The sequence below is a fragment of the Sander lucioperca genome, chromosome 22 (assembly GCF_008315115.2).
Source record: "Sander lucioperca isolate FBNREF2018 chromosome 22, SLUC_FBN_1.2, whole genome shotgun sequence".
Classification (NCBI taxonomy): domain Eukaryota; kingdom Metazoa; phylum Chordata; class Actinopteri; order Perciformes; family Percidae; genus Sander; species Sander lucioperca.
The window spans coordinates 19,064,814-19,089,253 of NC_050194.1; the positions used below are offsets into that span (position 1 = coordinate 19,064,814).

The following is a 24,440-nucleotide window of genomic DNA, read 5'->3' on the forward strand; positions in this document are numbered from 1 at the left end:
AGAAAGCTATTTGGATTTTTATTTATTTATTTAAATACCATTATAATGTTCTTCTATTGATTAAAACCCATAATCCTGAAAAATGACAATGAAAACAGGCAGCAAAATAATCTTTGGAAGCCAGGTTATATTTTGATTCTTGTGATTTTTACCCCCCTTTTTTTTGCAGTTTCGCGAGTGTGAATAAAATGGATAATAAAAACACGCTCCCTCACCCTCAGTTGTAACAATGACACATTATTGCACAGTTGTGTTTTTAAGGATCTCCCCTGAGCAGCATGGAAGATACATTCCTGTAACAAAAAAACTCAAGTAAATCTCTTTTGTAAAGAAAATGAAAGTGCTGCCCTCTAGTGGTGAGAAGCCATGCATTGTAGAATGATTACCCAATTGAAATACAGTACATTCAGCTGCCAGTTTATTAGGTACATCTAACTGGAACTAATGCACTCTAATACAATGGTGCTGCATTAAATCCTACCTTCATGAAAGTTACAGTGTTCAGTTTTTGTTGAAACTCTTTTAGAGAGGTGTTGATTCAATGGTATGGTCATTATGGGGATACTGCAGTTTGTGGTGCTGTTGAACTGTATTGCGTTATAATTGACAGGTTTCTATTACTTTGTTATTCAAATAAATTATCTTGTTCTTAGAATCATTTTCACATAATGTGCAGTAGGCCAACTGATAGTATGCCTAATTCCCCTGGTACTGCTATACTACTTCCAAGAAGGCAAATTTCCTATGCAAATACCACCATTGGTTATATAAAGTGCTAAGAGCGGATGTGAAATCCTCTAGAGCAAACTGTTCCACTTTGGAATTACGGCATCAAGACATTGGCAGGAAGTTGAACCATGTAGGGCTTCCCTCTGTTTGGGGGCCCAGCCCTTCCTCTGTGTTACAGATCTCGCTCTTATCTGCAGGGAATGGAGCTACAGGGGAGAACAAGAAAACAATGCCATCCTGATAGTCTGTGGGTGGTTCCTGCTATTACGCCACAAATGTCAGTTGGTGTTGGCAATGGCAGAAAGCCATTTTAAGTGATTAAGTAACCCAGCTTACATGTAGATACTATATACACAAGCTCCTTATATACATACACATTTAGAGGTCAAAGCCAGTATGTCCTGAGCAGTCACAAATGGAGCACAAATGTATAGATCAGTCCCTCAAAGACAATGTTTTCCAGACAATCTGTTATCTCAGTTTGCTGTCAACAGCAGATTCTGATACTGGGGTGTAAGGCATTGACTTCCCATCCTGCTGTAAAGACGCAGCCTGTTCTGACACAGAAGGGATGACTGGTAGGTGATCTGTCACGTGATACGAGGGGTTGCTCTGCTGGTCGCTCATGTGATCCCGCTCGATGATGTTGGTGGTCTCGGAGTCCAGCTCCCGAACCCTTTCTTGGTAGAACCTCTGTCTGAGGCGTCTCATCTGGGGAAGCTCGCAACACGTCTCCAGCACCACCAGGACAAACACCAAGCCCAGCACCAAGTAGACTGGGAGAGCAAACACACACACACACACACAATTAAATACAATGTGACTAATAAGATCAAATCAAGGTTTGGAGTATAAATAAAGGGTGTAGTCGCTAATAGTCACTGCTTTGTTTAACCTTGTCAAACAGAAAAGGAAATGGTAAACGGTGTATAAACATGACGATCCTGTTATGCACATATTGTGAATGTGCAATGAAAAAAACTGTATTCTGATTGCTGTTGTTTAGATCTCAGTTAAGTGATCACATGCAGGTCCTCTGCAGCAGTGGTTCCCAGCGTGGAAGTCTGTTATTTCATAATCTCGTGAAATTTTGGTGATCCCCTGACTTTTCATCTAGCGCCATAATCCAGTCAACATTTCAATCAGTCCATTACTTTGGTTTATGCCCAAATTCCTGCAAAACTAATGACATTCCCATTAGCCTTAGCTGTACTGTGTGTTTGGCTTGGTTAAACAGGTTATAGCTCATGGACTTATTCTAATTGGGACAATGATACACAAATAAGTAATGCTTTGTTTGTTTTTTTGATGAGTTAATGGATTAAGTGTTTTTTGGAGATAAAAGGCTTCCACCTAGCAGCAATGGAAGTATATTCAGCCACCATCTCACCTGTAATAGAAAACCTGTAGAGCTGTGGGTGTGGGTTGTCCTCTTTATTCCTGGCCTCTCCAGGGATATAATCCCCGAGGCCAATGGTCGTCAGAGAGATGAAACAGAAATACAGAGACTCCAGAAAGTTCCAGTCTTTCTCTATGCTGAACAAGATCCATGCAGGGATGATGAGGAAGATCAGGGCCATGATGATGGCTAGGCAGGTAGCATGTATGGCGCCTAACTTCGATTTGGACATGGCCCATCGACGGTGGAAATAGGACACTGGACGTCGAGTCACCAGGACCATAATTCTCTCCACCACAACAGTGAGGAAGAAGAGGGTAACAGGGATGCCAAAGAGGGCATAGAAAATACAGAAGGCCTTCCCTTCATCTGAGAGAGGAACAGTATGGCCATAACCTAAAAAAACACAACCACACATGCAGCACAGCCTTAATTACAAGGGTGTAATTAGAGGTGAGATTCTTCTCCAGGAGCAGCTTAGACCCTGGGAAGCTCTACACACATAACAATAATTAGATAGAAGGAAAGACAGACGAAGGCTCCTTCAACAGCAATATAAGTATCTTCCTTTGAAAGAGACGTTTGATCCTAGACTAAATCTAACTTTATTTATAAATAATTTACTAATTCTGTGAAAAGCTACTACGAGCCACTAATAAGTATAACTTTGATTAATAAATAATGAAAAATAATCTAGCAAGTTTTTGGCCTCCACTAGCACACTGATTCACAAGACAGTCTGAAACATAAACATATTTATTAATGGGTTACCAACATCTAGAACTGCAATATTACCAAATAAAGATAAACCAGCCAGCCAGAGGGATTTTTCACAAAACTGGCAAACCAAAGGTTGTTGTAATGTATGGCTTTTCTGTAACTGATATATAAAATAGGACATTTGGTTTATTAAAGTCACCCTTCACTCAAAAATGTGTTTTGCTTGGCTGTTTGACCTTCACTGTGCAGAATGATATGTGCAGAGTTTGACACTAAAAGCCTGCTTTCACATTCATCTGTTGAAAGGGGAAAGTATCCTTATTTTCTAATATTGCAGTTCTACAGTAGATGTTGGTGACCCCATTAATAAATACGTATGGGTTTCACACTGTCTTGTATACCATCAAGTCGGGAGTTACAACCTCCTTTAAGTACAGGGGGAGAGAAAGGGGGGGGGGAATGCATGTTAGTAGATTCTGGAGAGGGAGTAGCTGTAATTTTAGAGATTTAAAAGAAGCTTATTGAATTAAAAAAAAAAAAAACATACAGGCAAATTATTATTCAAAGCAGAGTATTTTCATATACCTTACAACAAGAAAAGCCTTTATAAAGCTTGAATTTTGAAAAAAAAAAAAAAAGTGCTACCAAATGACAAGAATGACCACAGCTTAGTGTCCCCGGGCCTCACCTGTGGTGGTCAGCACGGTGCTGGTGAAGAACAGGGAGGACACAAAGTCCCAGTTTCGCTCGGTGTCGTTATCCAGCACGGACACTCCATACTTAGTGGCCTCTAGCGCGCGGGCCAGAAGCTCGTTCAGGCGCTCTTGGGACACACAGGGGTTGTTGCTCAGGAAGTCCTGCTGGGCCGCTTTCAGCTCCTGACGGAGCTCCTGCTCGTAGCGCAGCTCGATGGCGGAAAAGATCCCGGCGCCGATCAGGAGGTAAAGGATGTAACCAACAACCAGCAGCGCAAAATTCAGCGCTGACTGGTGTCGCTCCACAAACCGAGCGCACCAGCCGGAGGTACAGCTGCGGACCATTCCTCCACTCACCTTATAGTTAACGGCACTTAGTTTATCAACAAATTACGCTTCAATAACTACACAGAAAGCCTCTTTATTTTGGTTATGACTTCTGTCCTCTATACCCGGTGGATGGACTCGTCTTCCTTGTTCTTCACCTCAGTGGTGACGTCACTCATTCACCGCACCAGGTGTGTTTGGGCGTGCGTCTTTCTACACCGTCCTCTCCAACCGGTTTGACAGGTTCAGTGTTTTGAGTCATTACAATTGATTTCTTCCTTCAGACTAAACATTTGCTCTCTTTGGAGACACCGATTTATTAATGTAAAAACACAGTTACACAAAACAGACAAATAAAAAGGATGTAAGAGACTGAAGAAATAGAGCTGACGAGACAAGATCACTAAAACAAAACAAGAAAATGAATGAATACATTTTTTAAGGGATGTTGGCTACATATTTCCCTGACATATAGCCTCCTTTCTATTTCTTTCATTAATCCAGTGTTATTAATTAAGAAACAATCCATTACATTGCTATACTTTACCTGATGGTGGAAAGTACAGTAACTACTAAAGTACTGCACTAAAAGTTTAGATACTTGGTCGTTACTTGAGTATTTCCATGTTCTTCCACTCATTGCATTACAGAGGGAATTACTGTAGTTTTTCCTCCACTACATTTATCTAAGAGCGGAGGTTACAAGTTAGCCTTTAATATTTTACAAACAAAACACTGGCAGGGGCCTTTCTGTGCTTTATAATGATATATATTGCTGGTATATGATATTTGTTGATACTACTTACTGACTTAAGTTTGAATGCATGGCTTTTAAATGTAATGGAGTATTTTTAAAGGCTATTAATACTACTTAAATAAATTACTTTACCAACCTCAAGTAGGCCTAAACTTTGTCAGGTTTTGTTCCTTTCTCTCCCACTCATTATTTGTAATTATTACTTTCACCACTAAAGGGCGCTGGAGACCACGTTTCCACAATTGTATGCATAATAGCTACAGCCATCATCAGAAAAGAAAAACAATATGAAAAAAAAAAGAAGAAAAAAAGTTACCAGACATTTGCATTGTGTTTCTTTACTTACTCTATCATCAATTTATTCTACATTCTCTCCCTTTCATATCTGGCAATAAATAATTATTTACAACCATTAGCAAAAAGCAAATGAAAGCAACAAGAAATTGCAGTCATTAGAGATGCTGAGTCAGTAATATACAGCGAATTGAGACAGCCTGAAATCAATACCGTCGCATAAAAAGCTGATAGATAGATCATAGTCACTAGTTGATAGTCTTGGCTGGATAAAGCAGCCTAGACTATTAATTAGTGACCTGATGCTCTCCCTCTCTCAGTTGTATTAAGAATTTTTTTTAGCAGGAATTGATGTGGATCTCTGGTGGGAGGTTGAAGATATTCCTTAATATCCCAGCAGAATAGTTCAGTTATCTGAGGAGGAAATAAAGAAGAACACAGGTCACAGATATTACACACACACACACTTTTATGAGAGGAACAGATTTTTAAACGTTGAGGAGGACAGAGGCACAGTGATCAGTAGCAGTGGTGGAAAGTACATTTACTTAAGTACTGTCCTTGAGTATTTTCATTGTATGATCTTTTATACTTCTACTTCACTACAATTCAAAGAGTAATTTTGCACTTTTTACTCCATTACGTTTAGGTATAGTTAGAGATTAATATCTGACATAAGACAGACACAACGAGCTTATAAAATACAACACAGTGTTAAAGATCAAACCAGTGGTTCCCAACCTTTTTGTCTTGTGACCTCTTACAAGAAAGTGTCTATTTATTTCACATTTCAGATATGAGTTATTATCAGTGCTATCGAAAAGAGATTTCCCTTATGAACTTATCAGATGGTTTCATTTAAATAACTGTTCAAAGGCCCAAAGAGGTGAAATTATCCAATATTTCATAAAAAAAGCAAATATTAGAGAAAAGTCTAAAAATTTCATATACATTTGAGAAGTATATTTTGCTGCTAATACAAACTTTTACTTGAGTAGGATATTGATGCAGGACCTTTACTTGTAATGGAGTCCTTTTACATTGTTGTATTGGTACTTTTACTTAAGTAATGGATTGGAGTACTTCTTCCACCACTGATCACTAGTCAGGACACAGGTTTTAATGGAGATATCTTACCTCTGCACTCATATTTGAGGTCTGAGAAGAGGACATGTTCTTGAGAGAAGACAAACAGCCCCAGTCTGCCTCCAGCCAGGGTGTGTTCATACACCGCCCCAGAGTCAGATAAAATCTCCCTGCCCTCGTACACCACCACCCTGCAGCACAACAAAGCAAACCTAATCATACACAGCATTTATCATGTTTTACTACAGATGCAGACCACCTATAACTGTGGGTACCTGAGAGTTAAAAACCCTTTACTAAGTACATTTTGTTATATTTTTCCATGTTTGTATTTTACCATTTATTCCTGAACAAAACTGGGGACATGACGTCAAATAGAGCTATATTTAAAGCAGTTTCAACAGAGCGTCGTAGCAACTATTAAAATACCAATGTGTGTTTGTCCTTCACAATCAAAGGGCAGGAGCCTCTTTTCAGTCTCACATACAATAAGCGTACAGTTCTCTTACAATCAGTCAGTAAACAGAATGCAACACAGCCATTGCTTGTATTTTCTAAGACAGCCTTAGTATTTTTATCATTTGAACAAATGGGCTGTGCACATCACCATTTTGTTCTCTTTCCCCTCAGTTTGTTCAGCTCGAAAACCTCGCTATAGCACTGATGTTGTTCTCTCTATCTGCACAAACAGCACCAACCACAGTAACACTGGTATTTCTATTTTTCTGAAAGTCCATTAGTGTGAAGCACAACTAACTAGAAGTAGATGTGGCAGGTTCACGAGTGTAAGCATATCTGTGGGTGATTTTCTTCTTCAAAAATGTGCCACAGATTGTTGCTCCACTAAAACCTACATTTTTTTAACTTGTACTGACTGAGCCTCAATGTCTGATTTAAAAAGGTCCACACCAGTGCTTTTGGCATGTTTTCTTCCATAAGAGTTGAGACTCTTAAAGGAAAACCTGCTTTTAATTGGTGATCCGAGAGAATCATGTCTGTTTTTACTGTTGTCGAGGTTATACCGCTTCACATACACACACGTAAAAGCAGACTGATTTGAAAAGTCTGCACTGAATTTGTGCAAACCAGTGATGTTAGTTTCACAAAACTTAACACAGACGATGTTCGCAAATCTTAAAACAATACAGACAAATTATGTATTTGTGATGAATGGGCTGAAACACTGGTATGGTCATTTAAAGCCCAAGCCAATAATATCACATGTTTTGAATGTAAACGTTACTGCTAATGCAGAGGGTTTGGAAGTCCACAGATCTTTAAAAAGTTGGGTGATTTCCATGATCATAATTCAGCTGTGGTTTATGACAGCTCAATGTAAAAATATCCAGGCTCCGAAGAAGGCATGCAATGCAGCAAAGCAAGCAAATGCTTAAACTCAGTACATCTACAGGTTTATATCCTGTTTGTGACTATCATTGCCTACAGAAATAGATATAACTACTGTATCACCAGAGCAATGTTTTCCAGATAATAATAAGAAAACACAAGGGAAAAGAGTCACTTCCTCACAAATGATTATTTTCTTATTCTGGGGTTATTCTCATTCAAGAGTCTTGCTTGAATACAGTGATAAAAAATGACACTTTATATGATGACTTGAAGTCTTTGTACCTGATGAACCCAGTCTTGGGTCTGTGGATAAGGTGTATGCGGTAGGCTGTGTAGGCCTTCCAGCCAATTTTATTGGGGTCATGCCACAATGTTTTGACCTAAACACACACACACACACACACACACACACACACACACACACACACAAATGAAAGTTTTTTATTAATATTGACTTTTCTGACTTTTCACTTTTGTCAAGGTGGAGACATTTTCTTTGGGGAATATCTGATCTTTACTGTGCCGGTGGTCTAAGGTTGTTTATTTATCTGTTCGAATAAGAAAGGTAGTCTGATTTATGACAAGCAGAATATAAAGAGACAAAATCACTGATTCATGCCTGGTGTCTGTTGTTTCCAGTGTGCCACAGGGCATTGCGTAGATACTCTCCCGGTCCCGTGGTGGAGTTGACCAGTTTGATCGAGACTCCGGCTGTGGCAAAAGCTTTAAATGGCTTTTTCTCCCAGTAGGCCTGAGACACCTACTCTCATAGAAAGAAGGACAAAAGTGAGTAAAGGTTAAGTAGACGTTGGTACATGGCTGAGAACCGTCACCACTCACAAAAAGTCAGGCCTTTTTATTTTATGCAGTTTTTTTGCTAGCGAGAACTGTCATATACATTTTGTTAGAACATAGAAGATACATAAAGGACATTATGGTTAAGGAGATGTATATGATGTATAAAGTTGGATATAACTTTTGATTCAAACCACAAATTACAGGTTTTAAATGGCAATTTAGGTTAGATTGCTACTACCATTAGTGAAGCCAGAAAGGAGTTCTCATCAAGTCTGTGTTTAAACCTCACCTGTTTCCACATGACAACATAGAAGCGTCGACTGGACTGGTAGGCGAAAACAATGCCTGCGTAGTCGTCATCTCGGTTGGTATTCACATAAAATGTCACGCTGAAGTCCACCGCGCTGAACTTGTCATATCCTGTTTAAAGAAAGTTACATGATTTATGTATACTTTCTGGATTTACTGATTCACTTTTTATAGTTAATCTCACCTAAAGCGATGCCAGGGTCTGAGTTGGCCGTCTGCATCAGCTCCGTGCCTTGGCTGCGGATCACCCAGAGAGGGTCCGACTGCGTGGTGCCTTTAGGGTCCAACAAAACAACTTGAAACTTCCTGAAGTCTGTAGACCCGATATCCTGGTTCAGCGGACATGGATCCAGCGCATCTGGAATACTGTCATTGTCAAAGTCATCAAAGCATGCATCTCCGCTCCCATCACCTGCAAGAGGGAGGAATAAGGAGGGAAAATGCAATGATGTGATTTCCTGGATTCATTTTTGCCAAGAATAAAACATAAAAGAGAGAATAATAAGAGATATTGTGCACATGTATTGAGAAAGTCCTGTATGATTGTGGATAGATTAAAGAATCTTTTATTTATGATTAATCATAGGACCAAGAGCCATAAACAGTTGATGTCCAACATGACCTGGATCACTGGAAACATACTTGACTGATTTTACTGGATGACTGCAAAATCTATTTATCGTAAATTGTCCAAAATATCTTTTACGCTTGACAGCAAATTAATCAACATTTGACACAACCTTTCACATTTGTATTGTGATGTTAGAGATAGTCTCAATTCAACAGATGGATTTTCAGCAGATTAGGTTTAAATCGCTATAGCTGACACCTTTTTTTGTTTGTTTTGAGAAGAACTATGTGCCGCCTAAAAGTTTGAAAAAACATAGCAACACCCACCATCAGAGTCCAGCTGGTCCCTGTTGGGCACTAGTCTGCAGTTGTCCCGGTCGTCAGGGATACCGTCGTTGTCATCATCATGGTCACAGACGTCACCCTTCCCGTCCTTGTCATGGTCGGCCTGGTTGCTATTGGCAATGTAGGGACAGTTGTCAAGAGAGTTTTGGTGGCCGTCCTCATCGATGTCGTCGTTGTTGTCGCACATGTCCCCGACCAGGTCACTGTCAGAGTCAAGCTGCACGCACACACACACACACACACACACACACACACACACAATATGTTTAAATAGTTTTAAATAAAAAGTATCTATGCTTAGTTTTACCTCCACCACTAAAACCCTGCACAGACTTCCAAGATTTCCTTTTCATGTATTCAAAAAAAGTTTGGCATCCTCCTGATTGATTGCCACTAATAAATTGTTAGAACAGCTTTCTTTGATCCCTGTGTTAGATTGTGCAACCCATACCAGATGTTCTGTGAGGCAACGCCGCTGCCACCATCAATATACATGTCTGCTTTTAAGCATTTGTGTTTTTCAGGAACCTGCAGTGGGTTGTGTAGAAGGGGACAGTTGTCACACTGGTCTCCAACACCATCCAGGTCTGTGTCCCTCTGATCAGTGTTGTAGACTAAGGGACAGTTGTCACGATCATTCAAAACCTCTGGAGGAAGAGACACACACACAAACACACAGCAGATGAATTGCATATCATGTGGCTTCTACTCTTTTATTACACGGCAACCGATATAAATCCGGACCATGTTTGGGTAAATGTAATTTGATCCATATGTAAAGAGTAACTCAACACTGAATCCACTTTGAATTGATCCTGCTCCCAGTCTGTAGTGCTCATTACCACAGAATGTATTTTCCTTTTTCCAGAGATTAATGGGTCCTAGTCTAAACCCCAACAAAATCTGTGAAAAATCTTTGACGTACCCCAGGACACTTCGCCCTGAAATACGAAGCAACGTCATGTTCATCCTTCACCAATTTCGGCCACTAAGAAATACGCTATGGGTCGCGTTTGTTTCCCCCTTCTTTGTGTTAAGTTTTAGTTATTGTCTATGTTCCTGTTCCTGTATGTCCTCCCCTGTGTGTGTTTATTGGTTTTAACAGCCAGTATTAATGTCTCATTCTGGGAGGTCTGCTAGTTGAGTTAACATCTCATTTTGTTAGCCTTAATTTTCAGTAGAGTTATGTTTTGTTGACCTCTTTTATTAAGGACACTATAACTTAAAGATGAAGTAGGTAAGACTTATAAAACTAACTTTCTGTCATATTTGCTGAAACTGACCCTATGTTCCAGTAGAACCACATGAAGCAGGTAATTAAAAAAAAAAATCTGTAGTGCGATTTGCAAAAATCCACCGCTCCCTGTTCAGATCCACCAATCAGGGCCAGGGGGGGTGTCTAACTGTGTGTCAATCACTGATCAGGCACACACATTTCATAGCGTCCTCCCCTCCCCCTTCTCCGCGCACGAGCTACAGATAGGTTTCCTCCCCTTCCCCCCTCTTCACACGCGTTCTATCGTGCACAGCTCTCCCTTATGGGGGGAGGGGCTTAGGAGACTGTTTGGGCTTTAGCAGAAAGGGGGGAGGGACTGAGAAGTTGTCGATGTTAAAATTTTTGGGCTAAGTCCTAGATCTTCACAATCCTACCTACAGCACCTTTAATTCAGTTGCCTTCAGTTATTTGTTGAATCTTTTTTGGGAAAATAAACCCAACTTCTGAACTTAACATACATAGGGAGTTCTCTAATAAAACTGAAAAACTAGGATAAGTAACAGCAAGTTCCAGGCCTGGTGTAGTGAGTAGCTCCTACCATCTCCATCAATGTCAATGCTGCAGGCGTCTCCCTCTCCATCGTCATCAGTGTCAGTCTGCAGCGGGTTGCTATCAAACGGACAGTTGTCACAGCGGTCCCCGACCCCGTCTCTGTCAGAGTCAAACTGCCGAGGGTTGTACACCAGCGGGCAGTTGTCCTATACCAAACACACACACACACACACACACACACACACATTAGTTCATACATACACACACAGGGGATGTGAATATTGGCCTGATTTCTGCCATGGTATCCTTAAAGTTAATCTATGTCTGAGGCCACAGTCTCACCCTCTCATCCATGATGTCATCATTGTCGTCATCAGGATCACAGGCATCTCCCTGTCCGTCCTTGTCCAGGTCTTCCTGTCCAGAGTTTGGTAGCATGGGGCAGTTATCCTGCAGCCAATTACAGCTCTGTTTAGTGAAATCCCGTCCAATTAGAACACTGCCAGCCAATCAAGATTACACTTTTTATTATTTTACCTTTTGACAGCGATAGGTTGCATTCTGCTTGCAGGTTAATTTGCTGTTGGGCCAGCCATCCAGATCAGAGTCTTCACCACACAGGAAGCCGTCACCCGCGAACCCGACAGCACACACACACTTGTACAAAACCTCAGACGCCAGGCCCAGGTACTTACACTCAGCATACTTGTGGCAGGTGTGTGTGTTGTCTTTGCAAGGATTGTATGGATCACACACCTAACAACAAAATTTGGTTATGGTTATGATTGAGGTTTAAAGTGAGGAAAGTAGAAAATGTTTATTTAAAGAGGAAAACACATGCCTGCCTGGTTTTCTGGGCCATCTCCAGTCCAAGGCCATACGGCTGGGTGCCTTTATGGCGAGGAGGACAGGGCAGACAGTAGAAGCCAGGGTCTGTGTTTACACACTCTGTGACACACACATTCTCCACTTCACACTGCAGAGATAGAGGGATTAACCATGTTCCGCATATCAAACACAAACAGTAAATATAAAGGTTTGACAGGTGATGTGTACAGGAACACATTTATTTATTTAGAGGTACGCATGATGTCAGATGACGGTGCCTTCAATTACAAGCTGCAGGTTAAACCTATAGCTTCTGCAACCTGCATGAAGTGCAAAGGTGATCATGCAGGACCAGAGAGAAACTTTCAGGATCTGGTCAAGTGTACAACCCTTCTTAAGTGTCACAGTGCATATGGCAGATTTGGTCAAACTAGGCCAGAGAGGTTAGGAGTTTAAATGAGCATGAGCACTGATGTGTGGGTATTACCTCGTTCTCATCTTCACAGTGAGTGCCATTGCCATTTAAACCCAACGGACAACGTCCACACTCCCATGATCCATCGCTATATGATGTGCACACCACTCCAGGAAAACATGGATTTGAAAACAAACATGTATCTGAAAACACAAACGTGCATATAAAGGCAATGAGTCTTTCACACAGAGTCACGAAACAAATAGTCCAAGATCAAGAGTCAATGGACATTTATATTTGAGTAATTTGTCTGATCCGTCTCAGCCTCAATAATTGAATAAAGGCTGTAGGAAATTGTCTTTTAATCCTCTATTGTTTAAAAATATGTTTCATCAAATAAAAAAGGAATAAGGTTTACACATGGATGTGAGGCGTAGCCTACTTATAGGATAATATCTGCTTACACAGTTAAGATAAACCTATAGCTTGAGGTTTGTGGGCAGGGTTCAGGTTTACCTATAGGACATGGTTGTTTGTTACATGATTCATAGTCCACAGCGTCTCCAGCACAAGGCTTCCCACCGTGCTGAGGGGCGGGGTTCAAACACTCCCGCTGGCGACTCTTAAGACCTCCACCACACGACTCTGAGCACAGAGACCATTCCGTCCAGCTTGTCCAGCCTCCAGCAACTACACACAAACACATAATTTACCTGTAAGCCATCTACAGTGCAGTCTGTATGTGCACTAATATACTTACTGGGGCAGAGTGTATTGTTGCAAGATTGTGTCTCCCTGGCGCTGCCCGTGCACCCTCTGCCTCCCTTCTGTGCTGGAGGTTTTTTGCAGAGACGAACCCGTGTGATGTTGCCTTCTCCACATGTGGTTGTACACCCAGACCAAGGAGACCAAAGGCCCCAGTTCCCATTAGGATGCGCTAGACATGAAACAAGCACATAAAGATTGTATAAAGTCATTTTTTTTTGGTACAGTAGCCTGGAACAGTCTCTGAGTAGAATTCAACACAGACCACCACCACAGCTCCACGCTGTGTACACATTTACAGAACTACTAAAACATGTTTCCAATTATGATTACAATCTCTAAAATCCATTTATCTGAAGTTCCATACTTTTCGCTCTTTGGTGGAATGACTCTTTGGTTAATTTGTTCCCTTGGACCGGCCAATCAATCCCAAAAAATTAATTAACGGCCGGATCAGACATGCAGTGTGATGTCCTACCCTTGTGGTCACACTTCATCAGCATGCAGCTGCGGGTTTGGACTGACGGGCCGGCACAGGACGGCATGATGCCATTGCAGGAGCGACCCCTTTGCTGCCCTCCACGTCCACAGGAGACCGAACAGTGCGTCCACTCAGACCACGGGGACCAGCCATCTTCATTATCTTTATATACATACACACACATACACTGTTGGTATACCTTTATCAAATGATGTGATCACAACACACATTCTCAACCCTAAATCATAGTTGCACACAAACCAAACTCACTGAGACAGACAGGACAGCATGTTCCATCGATAAAGGAAGGATGGATGCAGGACACGGGAGGACAAGACACCTGCTGACACACCACCTTTCCATCCTACACAAGGTGAGGAAGATAAGCACACAGCATTTTCAACAATATTGTTAGTCAAACCATGTTAGTTTGTGCTGGGTGTTTTGCTAAATGCAGAGGAATGGCATGCTGCCATGACTCATAATAAGTTTGGCTACTACCCCAATCCATCCTTGACAAAACTAATGATACTGAATAAAGAGAAACAGACTCAGAGAGGAGGATGACGCACGCATGAAATATAGGAGACTAACAAAGGCAGTTTGGAAATAAATGAAACCACATTGGTTACAAGTGAAACTCACAGTAAGTAACTCCCCAACTGGTTAGTACATTTCAAAGGAATTTTGGAAAATATGCGTATTTGCTGTCTTGCTGAGAGTTAGATGAGAAGAGCGATGCCACTCTCCTATCTGAAAGTGGTATCAATCTTCCACATCTACATTAGAATTTTGGTTCCAGGTTTTTACATGTCAAAGTTAAAACTCAAAGTCCAGAGACATTATACATTTAAGTAAATGAAACAAAATAACAAACAGAGACTTGGACTTGAGTCAGACTTAATGAGGACTTGAGACTAATTGGACTTAAAAATTGCTCTTGGCTACATACATAAAAGAATTACTGAAGTGATTGCAGTGTAAAAAGATTTACCTTACCCTAATCTAACTTCAGTGTGCTGTCTATCAATGGCACTTGCATGGTACTCTCCCAGGAAACACCTCACTGCTAATATTTTGGATTACATTATACTTGTTCAACACTAACCTGGCAACCACAGGACGTGCAGCTGTCAACCTCCCAATCCTCCCCCTGCTCGAACACTCGTCCATCCTGCATACACCAGACCTCTCCGTCTCTGTCAAGATCATTGACATCACCGCTGCCACGGCTGCTGCTGTTGCCATTGCTGCTACCGCTGAGGCTGCCGTTGTGGCTGCTGCTGCGGCTGCCGCTGCTGCCATTGCTGCTGCTGTTGCCATTGTTGCTACCGTTAAGGCTACCGCTGCCGCTACCGCTGCCGCTGCCGCTGCTGCCATTGCTACTGCTGCTGCGGCCATTGCTACTGCTGCTGCGGCCATTGCTGCTACCGTTGAGGTTGCCGTTGTCGTTGCCGTTGCCGCTGCCGTTGCCGCTGCCGCTGCTGCCATTGCTGCTGCTGCTGGGGCCATTGCTACTGCTGCTGCCATTGCTGCTGCTGTGGCTGCTGTTTCTGTTGTTGCTGTTGCTGCTACCCCTGCGGTTGCTGCTGCCGCTGCCGCTGCCGCTGCTGCCATTGCTACTGCTGCTGCGGCCATTGCTACTGCTGCTGCGGCCATTGCTGCTACCGTTGCCGTTGCCGCTGCCGTTGCCGCTGCCGCTGCCGCTGCCATTGCTATTGCTGCTGCTGCTGGGGCCATTGCTACTGCTGCTGCCATTGCTGCTGCTGTGGCTGCTGTTTCTGTTGTTGCTGTTGCTGCTACCCCTGCGGTTGCTGCTGCCGTTTCTGTTGCTGCTGCTGCTGCTGCTGCTGTTGCTCAGCTCAGTCAAAGATATTCGCATCTCTTCATTTTCTTTTGACTGAGAATACAAATACATACATGTAGCATTTTCAAAACATTAAAATGATTATCAGAACTACATTTATATATATATATATATAATATTGAATTAGGCTAGAATGGTGGTTGAGTTGATTAGTAGTCAACATTTTAACACTGATGGTATTCTTTTTGCATGTTTTTTCCCCCCCACAAAATTACCAAGACATTTACCACAAACCACAGTGCTTCCTGCCAGTAAAAAGTATGTTGCCGCTTGTTCCATTTGCACTGGAAGAAGATCTACTCTCGGTTGATTTTGTCACACAAATTTCCCATAAAACTCAGCCCCATCAAATACAATTTAAAGAACATTGTATACACTGGTAGATTTAGCCAGTGTTTTTGGTAAATGTCTCCATTTGATTATTCTAATCACTACAAAATGAGTAAAACATAATTTTACAATGGTTTACTGATGGACAATTTCATGTGTTTAAAATGCTTTTTAAAGAAAAGAAAAATAATTTTAGTAGTAATAGTTTCTAAAAAATATATATTTTTCATCTAAAATCCAATTTCTTGCACATGCCAAATCAAAATAACCGTAGCATCAGAGAGTTAAGCACAACAAACAAATGCCACTATGCAGATGATACATGTGCATGTACAATAAGTATCTGTGTGTCTTACTACTCTCTCCAGGTCTTCAAGCAGGTTGCTGGTCACAATACGCAGGCCTTGGATCTCAGTGAGCAAGCCCACCAGATCCTCACATGGATAGCGACAGACTTCTGATGACACATTGTCGACCTTTGCCCCACCCACACCTGTACAGGAGGCACAAGTGTATGTGTGTGTTCTGTGCTACATTTTATACTTGAGGTAATGGAGAAAAAGAAGTGAAGAAACTGTAGTTGTGCATGTATTTGAATCCAGGTAATACTATGTGTGTCAGTGAGCAAATACACGTGTGGTACCTGCACACACAGCTGCTGCATAGAGGAATATCCAAAGCCAGGGGAAACCTCCCAGCGGGCTCATTCCTGTTCACACATAAATTACATATGCAGTCACTGTGAAATATAGCACCTATACTGCTACAATACAAGCAGGACTGCTGCCGAGGAGATATAAGAAGAAGAAGAGGAAGATAAAGAGGGAATTAACCTTGCATACCTGCGTACTCCTTGCTGTTCAGCCTTTCTCCACGATTAGAAATCACGGCTGGTAGGCTCATCCCTGCTGCAGCTCCACAGGGACCGTAATGGAATGTCTGTCTCCTCGTCTTATTCCTTACTTCCTTGTCTCCTTGTTTCCTTTCTTCCTAACGGACCGAGGCTTATCAGCACAGCTTCGTCAGTAATGTGTTGCCCAAAAGAAATAGGGAAGAGGTTGCTGAGCGTGAAATCTGAGTGAACAACATGCAGACAGCTCTGTTTAGTTCTGTAGAAAGTTCTAATGTGGTTAGGTATTTGTTTGAGAGTTTGTGTGCGTGTGTGTGTCTGTGTATGTGTCTGTGTGTGTGTCTGTGTGTGAGGCAGGAGCGGGAGCCATATATTACCCGTCTGTCTGGCGATGAAGCTGCATATCTCCCAGCGAGAAACCCAGCTGGATGGAAGGAACTTGCGTGTGTGTGTGTGTGTGTGTGTGTGTGTGTGTGTGTGTGTGTGTGTGTGTGTTGACGTCCCGATGCAGGTTTCCCAGGCACATCATTTACACTCTTCACTCGCCAAACTGAGACACACACAAAAACACACACACACACACACACACACACACACACACACACACACACACACACACACTTATTGGCTGCCCGAGTTTTTCCAATATTTTAGGAGCGAGAAAACTGGCTTCACCATAATTCTTGGTGAAAATGAGAAGCTTGGTGTGTGTGTGTGTGTGTGTGTGTGTGTGTGTGTGTGTGTATATTTCTTGATGACTGCAAAAGATTGTGAGGTAAAGATGAGCAAGCTGATGGCATTCAAAAACATCTACAGTCCTCACACTGGGACCATCATCTCTTTCTCTTTTTCCTCCATTGCTTTCCTCCCCCCCACTTCTCTCTCTCACTCTCTCTCGTTGGTCTTCTCCCTGCTGAGTCAAAGAGGCATCATCATCCTGAATCATATTTTCCATCTGTAGACTCCACTTGTGGAATAATGAATCTCACAGACGTGTGCACACATGCATGCGCACACATGCAAGTGCCTGTGCCCATTCAAACACCAACTCTATATCCAAATACCTAGAACCATCACGACAAAAAAACAAATAGGAACAGACACCGTGTTTCCTCCTGGAAGTGGTTCAATGCTGGAAACAGTGAAAGCAGGTGCTGTCACTGCTCTGAGAAGCAGAAAAAGCCCAAAGGTATTACGATCTGAGGGATATAAAAAGTTAAAGACTTGGGTGAGATTGCTTGACTAAGTCCAGCGTGAAATTCTTGGATTGATATGCCATGTGGAAGGCACATTCTGTTCTGGGATCTCTCTCAAAGTTTGTGACTCTGTCAGTCTTCAACTGTGTTAATAGAGAGAAACCAGTTTCAAAGAGGGCACCTCGCTCACTGCCTCAGAAAGATGAAAGTGACTGAAGGTTGCAGGGCTATCAAGGGCTGTAGACAGACCTGCAGAAGCCACGAGAAGACCGCTGGTGAGATTGAGGATGGGTTGCAAACGCTTTATGCATTCAGGCAGCTTCAGAAAGGCTGAGGTGGAGTTCCAGCAATTGCCCCATTTCTCATTTCTCTGAAAGTAACCAGACCATAGGGCTTTTCATTAAGCTCTCCACTGTGAGCAGCAACCTTACTGCTATAAGCAGGCCAGACAATATCCTGAATTGCAGCACCACTCTTAAGCATGTGGTGGTCAGAGAATTAAAGGGGCTTAAAGTAAAAGGATTTACATGGAAGGCTGCACAGTAGGCTAACTCAAGAATGGAGGCCTAGAATGGAGAAGCTCGGGGACAAAGGTGCCAAAGGCCAAAAGGGTTGGCATTAAATTGTGAACGGGACTTGTCAGGAATTTATTTATCTTCACATTTATAACTAAATGCTTCTGTGGCATGCAACCAAATCACACAGGCATATTTGCTTGATTATAGCTGCACGATGAAGCAAAAAGTAAACTATTTTCTTTTCCAGAGAGACACAAAGTGTCATTGTGGGTCAGTAGAACAGGAGAGGGCATGAATCCAGTTATCAGATCATTCTATTATTCTGCAGATTAGCTTGCAGCACACACAATCATTTAGTGCCTCTGGGATTTGTAGTCCAGAATCATGCTTTCCAGATTTCCTCCAAGCCCACTTCCCAGAGCCCACACATAAAAGCCTTCGCATATCAAAGTCTTCTCTTATTACCTTCAGTGGTGCTGAAATCAAAGCCTTGCCACACAACCTGTGGGCTAGTCATTTTGTTCGACCTCCTGTCGTGCACGGGCAATGCGACCCTCCCTCCCCTGTGCGTGGGCAGCAGGTGGATACCTGTGAGGTGACGCAGCATAACTATGCAGGTCAGTGTGGAACCGGCCCCCCGCGCCCTCAGGGCTTTACACAGCTCAATTAGCGTGACACACTTGTCTCTGTGATCGCCTGCCTACCGCCTGCTTGATAGACACAGCGGATTATGTCCTCTAACGACACGCTTCTCCTAAGGCACAACATTCATTAGATAGAAGAACAGGTTTTCTTTACCTGTTTACGCATACAACAGAAAGGTGACCTGACTGCCAGTGGGATATGACTGTGGATGGGGATATGGCAGGGTTTATCCCTCAGAAGGAGATCGTGTATAACGGCCTGCTGCCGTACTCCGACCGGTTGGACCGGGAGGCCACGGAGCTGTTGGCGGAAATCAAAGCGAACTTGTCTAGAGCTGTCCTACTCCGAGAGCTGTGGCCCGGGGTCGCTTTCTGGTCCAATAAACTCTTCTCGTAAGTGTTGCAGGTAGCCAGGTTGTCGTCCGGATACAAGCAAACGAATTAGGCTACTCACTTATGATTCATAATAATGGTCTATATAGCAGTTTATTTAGACTCTAAGGCTAAGGTCATTTTGAGGCTATTTTAGTAGAGTCACGTAAATACTTCTCTGAAACAGGTAAAACAAAAACTATACAAGTACTTTTTATAAATGTGCAATAATATCTGTTACATGTCAGTTATTTTTGATTTACATTGTGCAGTGTGTCAGCATTTCCTTACATGTCGCCACAGCAATTATAAACCCAAATGTTCATTATTTTCATTATTAGGTCTTCAAGAGTCTATTCACTTTAGGAAAAGGGGAATAAAGTGCCAAAATATCAGCATCATAGGAGTATTTAAAGAGGATCAGGTCATCATGTAACTTTAAATAACGACTGGACTTTTAATTCACTCAGTCCACTTGGCATCAACTCAGGTTCAATGAGGGTAGTCAAGGTTTCATGTTGGGATATCGTGCCACTAAAGCTGTTAACTAACTGCACTGAGGATATGGGTCAGCTGCAGGAAGCAGGAAGTGATCAGCTGCTTATGCTCCTAACCTCCACCCTCAGGTTTCTGAAGCTGTACGGCCGCAGGTTCAGTAAAGAGGACCACATTCTCTTCATCAAACTGCTCTATGAGTTGGTCACGCTGCCGAACCTGGAGCCTCATATGATGCAGAGCTACGCCAAGCTGCTCATTCAGCTTCTCAAGTGGGTGTGACACAAACACACAGACATACACAAATGCATAAGGGATATCTGAGCTCCTCGCCCTCGGGGGGACGAGGAGAGGAACTCAGACATCTGGATGGAGCTTGGAGTACTGCAACTCCTTGGCATTAATGAAAGAAGCCAGTTGAGGGGGTTCAAACATCTGATCTGGACGCCTCCCTGCGGACCTCGGGGCAAACCCACATCATGAGGGATTACATATCCCATCTGGCCTGGGAATGCCTCGGGATCCCCCAGGAGGAGCTGGAGTTCGTGGCTGGGGAGAAGCATGTTTGGTAGCCTGCTGCTGCCGGATGGATGGATGGATAGATAGATGGATGGGTTATACTATGTAGTACAGCAAAGTAAACATAACTATGACTAATAAGACATGATAAAAACACTGAAAGTCCGTATGACAGACAGCGAGAGTCGGACATCTTTTTATAGCAACGAGAGCGTTTGACCTTCAAAAGCTGCCGCCTCTCTTGCCCCTTGGCATCCTGTAGTGTAATGAGATCAGAGTGGTAAACATCACTGTGCTACAAATGGTATACTGATGTCGAATCCCATGACATGTTCAAGTGGATTTTTTACTTAACACTCTGCCATTTGGACTGCTGCCATTTGGAGCTTTTAACAACCTGCAGACTTGAAAAACAAAAACGTAATTTAGTAAGCATTCAGTGAACAGATACCTCCATGAAGGCTGCACAATCCTCTGAATGTGTTATGTTTTACTAAGAAAAAAGTACAAAATGGTTTTTTTCCTTCCACTTTCTTTGTGTTGGAATTCTAAACTCCGGTAGATATATGAGGACTATGGTTGGCTCCTCAGATCTATGCAGGGTAATTGAGACAGCTAGCTAGACTATCTGTCTAATCTGAGTTTTCTGTTGCATGACTAAAACAACTTTTGAACGTACACATGTTCCACCAAAACAAGTTTCTTCCCGAGGCTATTTTGCAGTGGCTCCGGGTGGAGCTTTGCGTCGCCCATGACGATTGTGATTGGTTTAAGGAAATACCAATAAATCAGAGCACGTTTTTCTCCCATCCCGGAATCGAAATTACGAATCCCACTATGGCCACGCCAACACCCGCCCTATGAAGCAGCTCCATTGGTTGGGGTTAGGCATATAACCTCGAGTGGTTAAGGTTAGGATAGCTGATTGGTCAAGGGATAGGACCTGTACAAATGGGGTTACGTTACCTTGCGTAAGCATGGACGCCTGGCCAATAAATACTATTGAAGGGCGGGTCTTGGCGTGGCCATAGTGGGATTCGTAATATCGCATCCTGGAATGCTGTGTGGAATAGACAGACCCTCCTCCGCAGCGCTGTGGAGGAAGGTCTGGCAATGCGAGACTAGTTTGTGGGGATTGGACACAAACCAAAGGCAGAAGAAGTACTCAGACCCTTTGCTAAAAATAGCAGTACAACAAAAATACTTAATTACAGGTAATCAAAATCCTGCTAAAGTAAAAGTAAAAAAGTATTATCAGCAAAATATACTTAAAAGTACTGTATCAAAAGTAGAAGTAGTCATTCTGCAAAAAGAATGTAGTGTAAGCAGCTCCCAACCTACAGTTCAGTCCTTCTTAAAAGGTCACAAAATAAATCTGTTTGGTCATTAGATGTTTAATGTGGTATAGAAAAAAAGAAAAAAAGTCAAGTTCTTCTGTATTTGTTATGTCCTTTTCTCTAACCTTTTCTTCTTTTTTGAGAAATATTGAATAATATAATTTCTTAAGGCATTGCACTGCATTGTTATTTAAATGAAACTACCTTGGATATTTTGGAAAATTGCTCTTTTTGGTAGAACTATTAACTCATAAACATCTGAAATGTGACATAGGCCCAACTAGATGTCTTTAATAAGGAGCAACAAGCCAAAAAGATTATAATATATATATAATACATATGTTTTTTTATGTACAATCTCAATCTGAAAAGAAATTAGTAACCTTAACTGTCAAATAATTGTAGTGAAGTAAAAAGTACAATATTTCTGACTAAAATATATTTAGTGCAGTAAAAGTTTAAGGTAGCAGAAAATGGAAATACCTTAGCAAAATACAAGTACCTCTAAATAGGACAGTAATGTAAGAGTTCTTTAGTAAATGTACTTAGTTATACACCCACACAAAGTAAGTAAAAATGACAGTAAAGTATGTTGGCCCTAATAGTACATGTACTGTATTACGCTTTAAGCCCTGACCTACATGGTAACTCCCTGCTTTTGTCCCTCAAATCAGATCAGTCACTACTCCAGCGACTGCAGGATATTCTCCAAGATGCTCACATTCATTCCCATATGTCTCCACTTGTTTCCACGGTTTTCACATCCATCACAAAACAGCTTAATGTAGATGTCATTCAACTGAGTGTTTTCCATTAGATGAAAAGAGAAAGATCTGGACTAACCACATATTAAGTGACAGGTCTCGCAGCTGAGAGATGAATTTGATACTCAACATCACGTACCAGGTCTCAATTGGATTCTTCTTTTTTTCACCCCTCTCGCATTTCACTGCAATTTCACAGATTGTCTCTTTGTTCCTTCGCTTTTTAAATCTCCCCAATGCGAGTATGTTCCATAGCTGTTGAGATAAATGAGAGAGGAGACAAGAAGAATGTGTGGCTTTGGAAACTGAGCATATTATTCAGTGCAGGTACTCTCAGGAGGCTTTCTGTAGGGTTTATTCCTATACGTGTTATGATTTTTACAAAGAACTAAGTAATAGAGTACATAGAAAGCAACATGGAAGTTTCTCAGGAGGATTAAACAAAAACTGCTCTGCTTTAAAGCTTATAATAAAGTACTCATCAGTTAGTGTGCAAATAAAAAGCTTAACGGGGTGTTTGAAAAATCAAGAATCAGTAAAAGGTGACTTTGCTGCATCTACTTTCAGATCTTAAACCACTTAATTTCTCTGTATGAAGCCCCTTATAGGAGGGTTAAATTGTATTTTCTACCAGCCGAGTCTACACCTGCAAATTATTAATGTCTGCAGCTGTCAGTCTAGTTATGCTTAATTGAATACAAAGAATCACAGAGCTGTGTTTGCAGACATGTCTGGAAGTTGGCAGTCATGTTGAGTGCAGCCTGTGAGGCAGTGACTCAATTCTCCCACGATTACAGACTCTTTCAGACACCCTGTAGTTTCTCACTTCCATATAACAGTATTACCATCATTTTGTCTTGACGACTGTTTCTTTCTTTCAAAAGGTGTAAATATCAAATAATCTGACTGAAGCCTTGCACAATTGTCATAAACAGACCAGGCAGTAACTAATTGGCTTCTTTTTCTCAAACAGGAAGAAGGAACTGCTGTCAAGGGATGACCTACAGTTGCCGTGGCGACCCCTTTATGATCTGTATGACAGGGTCGTCTACTCCAAAAATGAGCACCTTGGACTCATCTGGTTCCCCAAGTATGACGTTGTACCTTTACATTGACCTGTTGTGAGAAGTTGAAAACACTGTTGTTACTGTACTTCCTATCAATTTACCTGTTTCATATGGTTACTGCCAATATAAACCTTATCGTAAGATTTTTTGGAATGCCACTCACGTATGTATGGTAAAGCTCAAGCTGCCCCCAGCAGGTAGCTAACTTAGCTTAGCATAAAGACTGACATTTAGCCTGGCTCTGTCCAAAGAGTTAAAAAACAAAAATCCACTTTATACAGCTGGTCGTAGCCTCATATTTAATATTTATCTTAAAGACAGCGGTATCAATATTCACATTTAACTCTTGGCAAGAAAGCAACTAGGTCTTTTATTCACATTAGTATACCTCTATTGCAATTCTTGTCCAAACCCAAAAGTTAATCTCTTCCCTGTCACAGGGGTGAGTGTGAGGCAGCAAGGGAAGGACCCAAACACAGACAGTCATGGAAAATTCAATGATTTATTGACACAAGTGAAGATTCTTAAGCTCAAGGGCATGGGTAGTAAATCCAAACAGATGCAACTGATAATCCACAGCTAGCCAGAAAGGATCAGCCAGGCAGAGACAGGTTGCAGGGTTCAGATAAGGATTCCAGGTTGGAGATTCCAGAGGCAGGACCGCACATACTGTAGCATGTTGACAAACTCGCTGACTGGGAAAACGGGCCCGGTATATGTCCTCTTGAGGACTAATGAGGGAAATTGGAAACGGGTGAACATGTGAATGAGAGTAAGGTAAAGGACTGAGGGCATCTGGTGGACAGGTAGTGATAGCAGGTCTGGGGAGATGGAGGCCTGGGGGA

The 24,440-nt window shown here is 42.0% G+C and overlaps 3 protein-coding genes across 3 annotated transcripts in view; 1 reads left to right on the plus strand and 2 right to left on the minus strand.

Moving 5' to 3' along the window:
* Positions 1-29: 29 nt before the first annotated feature.
* Positions 30-4,049, minus strand: LOC116061095 (potassium channel subfamily K member 1-like). The gene is made up of 3 exons (XM_031314994.2): positions 3,537-4,049; positions 2,120-2,524; positions 30-1,505 (listed from the first exon to the last, which is right to left on the minus strand). Exons 1-3 carry the CDS (start codon positions 3,886-3,888, stop codon positions 1,201-1,203), a joined length of 1,062 nt encoding a protein of 353 aa, XP_031170854.1. The 5' UTR covers positions 3,889-4,049; the 3' UTR covers positions 30-1,200.
* Positions 4,050-5,263: 1,214 nt separating this feature from the next.
* LOC116061093 (thrombospondin-2-like) lies at positions 5,264-13,820 on the minus strand. The gene is made up of 16 exons (XM_031314989.2): positions 13,634-13,820; positions 13,151-13,327; positions 12,907-13,080; positions 12,463-12,593; positions 11,989-12,123; positions 11,685-11,903; positions 11,490-11,597; positions 11,194-11,353; positions 9,908-10,026; positions 9,362-9,596; positions 8,649-8,876; positions 8,445-8,575; positions 7,977-8,117; positions 7,640-7,737; positions 6,059-6,198; positions 5,264-5,335 (listed from the first exon to the last, which is right to left on the minus strand). The coding sequence occupies exons 1-16, from the start codon at positions 13,818-13,820 to the stop codon at positions 5,328-5,330; spliced, it is 2,391 nt and encodes a 796-aa protein (XP_031170849.1). The 3' UTR covers positions 5,264-5,327.
* A 5,259-nt stretch (positions 13,821-19,079) lies between these two features.
* The window catches only part of LOC116061389 (proteasome activator complex subunit 4B-like), a 36,109-nt gene continuing 30,748 nt past the window's right edge, over positions 19,080-24,440 (plus strand). Inside the window, exons 1-3 of the mRNA XM_031315569.2 lie at positions 19,080-19,434; positions 20,040-20,180; positions 23,502-23,618. Coding sequence (XP_031171429.1) covers positions 19,241-19,434; positions 20,040-20,180; positions 23,502-23,618 — 452 coding nt within the window. The 5' untranslated portion in view covers positions 19,080-19,240. The remainder of the gene's footprint in view (positions 19,435-20,039; positions 20,181-23,501; positions 23,619-24,440) is intronic.